The sequence below is a fragment of the Pagrus pagrus genome (assembly GCF_965226575.1).
Source record: "Pagrus pagrus genome assembly, chromosome: 22".
Taxonomy (NCBI): Eukaryota; Metazoa; Chordata; class Actinopteri; order Spariformes; family Sparidae; genus Pagrus; species Pagrus pagrus.
This window is the reverse complement of record NC_140204.1, coordinates 1680789-1691618: the sequence shown is the minus strand read 5'-3', so window position 1 is coordinate 1691618 and position 10830 is coordinate 1680789. Positions and strand designations below refer to the sequence as shown.

The 10830-nt window shown below is 37.4% G+C and overlaps 1 protein-coding gene across 1 annotated transcript; it reads left to right on the top strand.

Annotated features, from left to right (window-relative positions):
* Positions 1 to 1036: 1036 nt before the first annotated feature.
* Positions 1037 to 2053, top strand: LOC311251812 (trace amine-associated receptor 13c-like; the record flags this gene model as incomplete). Its single annotated transcript, XM_084344455.1, has 1 exon — positions 1037 to 2053. One exon carries the CDS (start codon positions 1037 to 1039, stop codon positions 2051 to 2053), a length of 1017 nt encoding a protein of 338 aa, XP_084200581.1.
* Positions 2054 to 10830: the final 8777 nt, after the last annotated feature.

The window sequence follows — 10830 nt, the reverse complement described above, 5'->3', positions numbered from 1 at the left end:
TTCCATGATTTTGTAGTTTAACCAACAGTTTTTAATTGAAAAATATAATTTAGTGACATCACACCAAAGGAAAACAAAACTGAACACTTTCATAGTGGTTCGGAAAAAGTTAAATATTTGAATAATAGTAGAATAGTAATAATAGAAAAAGGCAGTAAAACAATTGACATCAGAAGGAACTGTCTTCAAAAAAGCTAATTGTTCAAATAAGGATGATGAGTTGACTTATTGGCTTCAGTTGCTTGAATCGGTCCATAAATCTCTGAAACTCACACAGGAGCCAGGGGAAGACCAAGCCCACCCCCACATAAAACTGAGATTCAGAAAGATGACATACACGAGAGGAATATGGATCTATGTCAATCGGCCCGGTTACTTTATCTCACCTAATCTAACGTTGAGTTAGCTAAGCAATGTAAACATTTCAATACAACATGATGACAACAACAAATACCTCAAATCAAAATACACAAAATCAAAATCACTCCTGTGATTCGCATCATCAGTTCACCTATCAGTCATTAATTTAGCTACTGCGATTTCAGGTGTTCATGAAACTGCCTTTGGTACTCTGCTGCTCCATCACAGACAGAAGGGCGAGGAGTGGACTCTGTGGCTCTCAGAGTGAGGTACTCGGAACAACCGAGCTGTATACTCCAACAGCCCTCCGAATCTACAAACAATCCAGTTTATAGCACAGTGTACTTTGAAGTAAAAATAATACTACTAGTTAGTATTACAAGAAATATATGGCATCGATTAAAATTATACTTAATTACTGAAATATTAATGGTTATTTAGATCAATGCTGAATAGATTGCAAATGTGATGACGTAATAATGTTGCTTAGGCTATTTTACATGTATGTTAATAGAAGGCTTTTGATTGGATGGCACAGTGAATCTGATGATTATTTAGGTGACTTCAATGTTGCGACATTGATTACAAGGGAGATGTTTCAGCATGTGTCTCCCAAGGTCCTCTCTCTGTTGGGTTCTGTTGGGTGATATCTGAGGTTTTGGCATACGTCTTTTGTATGACTCCGTTGCCTCCAGACTTGTTGGACTGTTTTCCAGGCAGCAATGCCTCATGTATTGGGATACGGTTAGGTTTTTGGCCAAATTTTGCCCTCTATTTGGTGTTTGTTTCAGGCATGCTGGTTACCATTTTAGGGAACTCTCTTGTCATTGTGTCAATTTGTCATTTCAAACAGTTGCATAGTCCTACCAATGTGCTTATTTTATCTCTTGCTCTGGTTGATCTACTAGTTGGTGTTATTGTGATGCCCTTCAGTGCCACACGGACTGTTACTGGCTGTTGGTTTTATGGTGATACATTCTGTCACCTACATTTTAGTTTTGAGGTGTTGCTCACGAGTCTTTCTATCTTTCACCTAATTTGCATTGCTGTTGACAGACATCAAGCAATATGCAATCCTCTGCATTATTCTAGAAACATCACAATGTCAGTGGCTGTGATTATGGTATGTGCCAGCTGGGCACTGGCTGCTGTCTACGCTTATGGAGGACTTTATTCAAAGGCCAATGAGGTAGGGTTAGAGGATTTGGAATTATTTAAGTGCATTGGTGGTTGTTTCATTTTCTCTAACCCACTTTGGGAAATTTTGAGCAGTGCTTTGTGCGTTTTCTTTCCCTGCACTGTAATGGTTTGTCTTTACACTAAAATATTTATTGTGGCTAAACAGCATGTAAGAAAGATTGAAAATGAGAACAATTGTTCAAATGACAGAGGAAGAGGTGGGATGGTTAAACAGTCTGAAAGCAAGGCTGCAAAGACTCTCAGTATTGTGCTTGGTGTATTCATCTTTTGTTGTGTGCCTTTATATGTGCTACATTTGATTGGTGTTCTCGCTAGCTTGAGTATACCATTTCTGCTCTCTGAAGTATTTTACTGGTTGAATTACTTCAATTCAGCATGCAACCCCATTATTTATGCCTTGTTTTATCCCTCCTTCAAAAAATGTTTTCATTGCATAATCACTCTGAAAATATTCACCTCAAATTCTTCAACTATGAATTTATCTGATAAATGACACATCTACACTCAAAAAATGAACTGTTCAACCTCTTCAGATAATATATTTTTGAGTTTTCAAGGTGTAAGGCATGCATTTGCCTAAGCTGCAGAAAAGGGCCTTTGTTTTGCAGTTGTCATTTACTCAATTCATAATTATATTAAAATAATCCCCCTTGATCAATTTACACTTGGAAAAAATGTAGAACCTCTTTGAAAGCCTTCCTACATTATGTGTTTTACACTTTTTTTTCAGTTGTTGTCTACAGAGAGCACCCTTTGACTTCTTGGAGGTCAAGTATGAAGCTGTAGTTCTTCCCAGAAGCCTTTAGAAACACATTTTTACTACAGAAACATTACAAGTGGAACTAACATGAAGGAAAACATGGACTTAGTTGTTTCTTGCTAGTCTTTTTTTTTTTCTTTTTTTTTAAAGACAACACACTGGATGTCCATTTAGTCAATATTTTAAATAACTGTCTTGACTCTGCTCAGACAGCTGAAGGCCCTCTCACAAACAGCTGAAGAGACTGGTATTGACAACACCACATCATGTACAATTTGAATGTGGGCTAACATCTCCTACAGGCCCCCAAAACATCTAAATAGCACACAACCCTACATTGGGAAAACATGCCTTCAGCTTAATCCACTCGACCAAGACAATTTTCCCATTTACAGATATTTTTCTTTTTGTGACTGTTTTAACGTGTCTACACAGATGCTCGATGTCATCATCTCCATGAGCTACAAGCTCTGCTTTCTCCCATGGCTACTCTTTGAGGTCAGAGACCCAAGCAGCTCTCAGATCTTCTCCTGCACTGTAATAGTTTGTATTTACACTCAAATATCTATTGGGGCTAAGAAAAATTGGAGATGTGAACAAATGTTCAAATGACAAAAGAATAGTTCAATTCGATCTTAAACCCAATTATTTATGCCTTGTTTTATCCTTCTTTCAAAATATGTTTTCAATTCATAATCACTCTGAAAATATTTAGCTCAAATTCTTCCACTATGAATTTACCTGTTAAATGACACACTCAAACATGAATATGATGTTTTCAAATATTGTTTTTAAAACAAGGTCTTGTTTATGCATTTGCAACAGCAATAAAAAGGTCTTAGTTCTGCTATTGTCATCAATAATTACATGTTCAATGTTATTTGGAAACCTCTTTTGTGCAACTAATTTCAGATATTTCAGTTGAATTTGTATTGTCAATTCCGAATCGTATTGAAATCAATGCTTCTTCAACACTTTGCCCTGTAGCGATGCACACATATTGCTGGGATATATTTAAATATCATGCATTACTCTGTTGTGTGTTTTGCCTCGCCTTGTTATGTCTCACTTTTTGTCTAGAAACAGCACCTGTTCACTTTAGTAGGTTGCAGTTCATACTGATTTAGGTTTATCCTGACTACTGCTGTAAAGGAAGCTGTAGTTCCTTACATGGCATCAACACATTTCTATTTAACATCTTTACAAACTGACAGAACATGAAAGCAAACATGGGTTGGAATGGTTTGAAAAAACTTGCATATTGGAAGCTGTAGCATGCTCATTTTTGAGAACATGTCATTAAACCACATTGTGCCCAGACAGCAGCAGAGATTCAGTATGTCTTTGAGAGTCTTTGAGATCAACTCATAATTTTGTTCACAACCTTGTGTTGAGCAAATATCAAACAGTTTGTTTGTGCTAATAAAGAATAGTCACATGTGAAGTGGATAATTCTTTTTATTACATAAATTTACATTATCGAAAAAAATGCTTAAATATGGCAAATATCTGCCAACTTCTTAAAACAAAATGTAGGTCTTTGAAATTGTTGTTAACAACACCTGGGGCCACATTAAAGAAACTTCCTGAGAATGAAATCCTATCTTATATCAGTTAAGGATGACATCTAGGATTTTGGTGTTCCACAAACATGTTTTCAAACTGCTTGAACGAATATCTCATCTCATCTCATTATCTTCGACTTTTACCGTGAGGGTCGCGGTTGCTTTAAGGAATATAAAATATCCTATTTTATTGGAGGATAAGGAATTAGTTACTACTAAACCATCCTCAGTTCAGAATTTCTAAAGTTAATATCCATATAACTGCCACTGACTGTTGTTGGGTCTGTATGAAGATGACAAAGAAGGTAATAACCAACATGTACACTAAAATACTGGGAACATTTCTTAAACGTTAACTGTAGGAGGAGCTAACTCTGTTGTTAGCCTTTTGAGGAAGTTAACACTGAGGTTAGCATGTTAGCTTTCGATTCAGTAGACCATGTAAAATTGGTACACTATTTTTTTCTGCAACACACAATGACCTCTGTAATTCATATCCAAGCATGTGTGTTGAGTTACTTTACTTCATTGGCCCATCAGTCATACATATGGCTAGACATGCCGTTTCACCTGTTCATGACACACTGACTGCTCTTGGCCCTCTGCAGGTCCATCTCCTTAGACAGACTGCCCAGACTTTGCCACTCCGAGAATGTGGTCCTCTAAATAACCTAACCGTATATTACAACAGTGCTCTGAGTTTACGAACGGTCGAGTTTGTGAGTATTTACTAACGCACCTACAGTGTGCAGTGTGCTTCATCTATCCAGCACTTAAACATTCTGATATTTATGTTAATAATTATTCACACCTTTTAAAATTATACTTCTCTATTACACAAAACTAAAATCATTTCCATGTGAAACTATTAATGTTCATTTAGATCAATATTGTGAAATTACAAATGTGATGACATAATAATGTTGCTTGGACTATTTTACATGTATGCTAATAGGAGGCCTTTGATTGGATGGCACAGTGTATCCAATAATTATTTAGGTGGCTTCAATGTTGTGACATTGATTACAAGAGAGAGGTTTCAGTATGTTTCTCCCAAGGTACTCTCTGTTGGGTTCTGTTGGGTGATCTCTGAGGTTTTGGCATATGTCTTTGGGTTTAGGATGACTGTTGACTTTTCTCAAGAGCAGTTCATGTATTGTTTTCCAGGCAGCAATGCCTCATGTGTTGCGGTACTGTTTGGTTTCTGGACAGATTTTGCCCTCTATTTGGTGTTTGTTTCAGGCATGTTGGTTACCATTTTAGGGAACTCTCTTGTCATTGTGTCTATAAGTCATTTCAAACAGTTGCATAGTCCTACCAATGTGCTCATTTTATCTCTTGCTCTGGCTGATCTACTAGTAGGTGTTATTGTGATGCCCTTCAGTGCCACCCGGACTGTTCATGGCTGTTGGTTCTATGGTGACATGTTCTGTCAACTGCATCTCAGTTTTGAGGTGTTTCTCACCACCCTTTCTATCTTTCATCTATTTGCATTGCTGTCGACAGACATCAAGCAATATGTAAACCACTGCATTATTCAAGAAAAATCACAATGTCAGTGGCAATGATTATGGTATGTGCCTGCTGGGCACTGGCTGCTGTCTACGCTTATGGAGTAATTTATTCAAAGGCCAACGTGGCAGGGTTAGAAGGTATAAAAGAATCATTTTGTCTTGGTGGTTGTTCTGTTTATTTTAACCCACTTTGGGGAATGTTGAGCAGTGCTTTGTGCTTTTTCTTTCCCTGCACTGTAATGGTTTGTCTTTACACTCAAATATTTATTGTGGCTAAACACCATGTCAGAAAGATTGGAGATAAGAGTAATAGTTCAAATGACAGAGGGAAAGGTGGGTTGGTTAAGCCCTCTGAGGGCAAGGCTGCAAAGACTCTCAGTATTGTGCTTGGTGTATTCATCTTTTGTTGGATGCCCTTTTTTATGCAATTTATCATTGATCCCCTCACTGGCTTTGGCATTGATTCTTTCCTCTTGGAGGCATTATACTGGTTGAGTTACTTCAATTCAGCCTGTAACCCCATTATTTATGCCTTGTTTTATCCCTCCTTCAAAAAATGTTTTTATTGCATAATCACTCTGAAAATATTCACCTCAAATTCTTCAACCATGAATTTATCTGTTAAATGACAGATGAACACTCAAAAAATGAACTGCTTAACATTTTCAAATAGGATATTTTTCAGACAAGGTGTTAGGCATGCATTTGCATCAGTGGCAAAAAGGCCTTCGTTTTGCACTTGTCATCAAGAACTATTTGCATTCTTTTAAACAAATCACTGTCTTTATTAGGATATCAATGCTACATCTTGTCTAACAACAAGTTTAATTATTGGGCCATTATGTTTGTCCACCTGTGTGATTGTTTTGTACGCTGTTATTCAGGTAAATTGAAATGTGAGCATTACCAAATCATGTATTTTGCTTCCTTTTCAGTCTTTGTCTACAGACAGTACCTACTGACTTTTGGGAGGTGTACAAAGTTGTAGTTCTTCCCAGAAGCTCAAAGAAACACATTTCTACTCCACAAACATTACAAACAGAATGAATGTGAAGGAAAATGTGGCTTTATATCAGTTTCTTGACACATCTTTTTTTCAATAGACAACATATGTCTATTTTAGGCTTCATTCAGATTTACACTTGGTGTGTCCACTGAGATAGCTGATGCTGTCATGTACGTGCATATGTCGATTTTTGGCCTCATTTACTAGTTTTTGACCACTGCAGTAACCCAAGCCATGTCATTTTTTCCCAGAAGCCCCCACATAAAAAAAGGTAAAAAGATATGATGATAGATAAATACAGACTCTTGGGTAACCAAACAGTGGAGAGCAATGAGTATTATAATTATCCTTACTTATGAAAAGATAGATGTATGTATGTTTGTATCTATGTATGTGAATGTATAATATACCTACGCATGTATGTGTGTGCAGGTGTATTTTTGATGCATATGTTTGTACGTAGGGTCTGGCAACCGACTGCAGGAATTATTTTATCTGTTGTTGTAACTCCTATCTCTGGTCAATAGGTGGTGTTTTTTCTGTTCACTCTCCATATTCAACCTTTAACACACTGCTAACTCCTAACCCCCATGCAATATTTTAATACACCTACTCTTACTCCAAACAAAGATTAAGCTTTCCACGATCTACAAAAGACATCTCTCACCGATATAGTCCCTCTTGGAACTATAAAGAGGTGTCTGGCCCCTGGGGAAGCCTTCTGGCTAAAAACCCTGGAGCACAGAGGACAGTTTAGTGTTTCATACTGTACACAGTGACTCAACTAAATGCACACACTTATGGTACTATATTCTACACATGTAAGCCACAGTAATTATGGCACATGATCCACCAAATACTGACAAAGTGATACACCATGTCCAATCTCCCTCTATTCAAGATCCTGACTATCTCCCTTTCAGGCGGAGCTGGTGTGATATGTAAACAATGTTGTGTGCGAATCCAATAAAGTGCAAATATCTCTACCGAAGTGCAAGTGCCATTATTCATGTGCATTGTTAAGTTAATTGTGCATATATGTATAAAAAATAATTGTAAAATATTTCCAAGGCTCAAACAAATTGTTTCATTTGTGATTACAGTCTGCAAAACTGAGAAAAATAGTTTGTAAGAGCCAAGTGAGAGTATAACATGTGACTGCATGTTGACTGTTGTTTCTTACTTTCTTTAAATAGAGAATGCTTTGACATTACGTAAGTAAAATGTGCATTTCTTAATTAATTTTATCTTATATTTTTCTATTTTATTATTCATCTTTATTATTTATTGCGTTAGTTTATACTTGCATCATCATCAGTATGCTCTGCTGCAGATTACATAATTCCAGGCCATCAGACTAAGACGGTTCAAACCGTAATAAAAGGTCATTATGATAGGATGAAAAGGATATTGAACATCAGTCAAGGTGAGACCGAGACCCTGGTGACACACATCACCTAAACAATCACATGCATGGTAAATAACTTTTTGACTTTTACACAGCAGTGGCACTGGCAGTAAGTGAAAATGCGGTCATTAAGTGGGTAATTGCCATTAAAAAATGACACTTTTATCACAACTCTGTCTCGAAAAAGACTCACCCTGGAGTCGTTTAATTCACTTTTCCGGCCACGTTTAGCCCCGTTCAGAGCTGTCATTAAGCCAACAGGCATCCTCACTCCCGAGACACAGCACGACCACGCTTGGGAGTTCACGCACACAGCTGTGACGTCACCATGGAAAATGAGACTTTGGGGGGGCTTTTCTGGCCTTTAGAAAACTTTGTGACGGTTTAAAAGTCCATGACTTAAAAATATGGAATACAAAGATTAGCAGTTAACAGTGGTTACAGCTGGAGGTGTCCTGAGAACAGTTTTACAGGCTTCTCTTTTACTATTACGGTTTATGGGAAAAATGCTTTCTGGGCCCCATGGGATTTTTTGGTTGCAATTCCACGAGTGGCCACTGGGAAAAATCGGCGTGTCTGCTGAGAGGCGGCGCCACACCAAGGTCCATCCAGGTGGACTGAGAGAAGCACGGGAATAACGACACAAGGCCTGCGACTTTTTAAAGTGACAGTACAGGCATTAACACTTTGGTTTGAATACAACAATCAAACATAAATATAGGCAATAAAACACATCTTAAACATATAGAAAACAATATTCATCAGGATTTGGTGACATTTCAAACGTAAAAATAAAGATATAATTTCAACCCTGTTACATACACAAAATCAAAATCACTTATGTGATTCGCATCATCAGTTCACCTATCAGTCATACATTTAGCTACTGCCATTTCTGGTGTTCATGAAACTGCCCTTGGTACTCTGCTGCTCCATCACAGACAGAAGGGCGAGGAGTGGACTCTGTGGCTCTCAGAGTGAGGTACTCAAAATAACCGAGCTGTATACTCCAACAGTGCTCCGAATCTACAAACAATCCAGTTTATAGCACAGTGTACTTTGAAGTAAAAGTAAGACTTCTAGTTAGTATTACAAGAAACATATGGCATCGATTAAAATTATACTTTATTGCTCAAAACAAAATTATTTTCCTTGTGAAGCTATAAATGGTTATTTAGATCAATGCTGAATAGACTACAATTATGATGACATAATAATGTTGCTTAGACTATTTTACATGTATGTTAATAGAAGGCCTTTGATTGGATGGCACAGTGAATCTGATGATTATTTAGGTGGCTTCAATGTTGCGACATTGAAGACAAGGGAGATGTTTCAGCATGTGTCTCCCAAGGTCCTCTCTCTGTTGGGTTCTGTTGGGTGATATCTGAAGTTTTGGCATACGTCTTTCGTTACACTATGACTCATCTGTTGCCTCCAGACTTGTTGGACTGTTTTCCAGGCAGCAATGCCTCATGTATTATGTTACGGAAAGGTTTCTGGACAGATTTTATCCTCTATTTGGTGTTTGTTTCAGGCATGCTGGTTACCATTTTAGGGAACTGTTTTGTCATGTTGTCTATATGTCATTTCAAACAGTTGCATAGTCCTACCAATGTGCTCATTTTATCACTTGCTCTGGCTGATCTACTAGTGGGTGTTATTGTGATGCCCTTCAGTGCCACCCGGACTGTTCATGGCTGCTGGTTCTTTGGTGATACGTTCTGTCAGATACACACCAGTTTTGAGTTGTTTCTCACCATTGCTTCTATCTTTCACCTAATTTGCATTGCTGTTGACAGACATCAAGCAATATGCAATCCTCTGCATTATTCTAGAAAAATCACAATGTCAGTGGCAATGATTATGGTATGTGTCAGCTGGGCACTGGCTGCTGTCTATGCTTATGGAGTAATTTATTCAAAGGCCAGTCTGGCAGGGTTAGAGGATATAACAGAATCATTTTGCCTTGGTGGTTGTTTTGTGTACTTTAACGCACTTTGGGGAATCTTGAACAGTGCTTTGTGCTTTTTCTTTCCCTGCACTGTAATGGTTTGTCTTTACACTAAAATATTTATCGTGGCTGAACAGCATGTAAGAAAGATTGGAGATATGAACAATAGTTCAAATGACAGAGGGAGAGGTGGGTTGGTTAAGCACTCTGAGGGCAAGGCTGCAAAGACTCTCAGTATTGTGCTTGGTATATTTATCTTTAGTTGGATGCCCTTTTTTATGCAATCTATTATTAATCCCCTCACTGGCTTCCGCATTCTTCCTTTCCTCTTGGAAGTATTCACTTGGTTAGGTTACTTCAATTCAGCCTATAACCCCATTATTTATGCCTTGTTTTATCCATCCTTCAAAAAATGTTTTCATTGCATAATCACTCTGAAAATATTCAGCTCAAATTCTTCAACTATGAATTTATCTGATAAATGACACATCTACACTCAAAAAATGAACTGTTCAACCTCTTCAGATAATATATTTTTGAGTTTTCAAGGTGTAAGGCATGCATTTGCTTAAGCTGCAGAAAAGGGCCTTTGTTTTGCAGTTGTCATCAATCATAACAAACCGCTGTCTTTATTATGATATCAATGGTACATTTTGTCATTTACTCAATTCATAATTATATTAATATAATCCCCCTTGATCAATTTACACTTGAAAAAATGCATATATTAATGCTGTTACAGGGTATGTAGAACGTTGTTGAAATGTAAGCCTTACTTTATTATGTGTTTTGCATTTTTTTCAGTCATTGTCTACAGAGAGCACCCTTTGACTTCTTGGAGGTCATGTATGAAGCTGTAGTTCTTCCCAGAAGCCTTTGGAAACACATTTTTACTACAGAAACATTACAAGTGGAACTAACATGAAGGAAAACATGGACTTACATTTGTTTCTTGCCAGTCTTTTTTTTTTTTTTGAAAAGACAACACACTGGATGTCCATTTAGTCAATATTTTAAATAACTGTCTTGACTCTGCTCAGACAGCTGAAGGCCCGCTCATAAA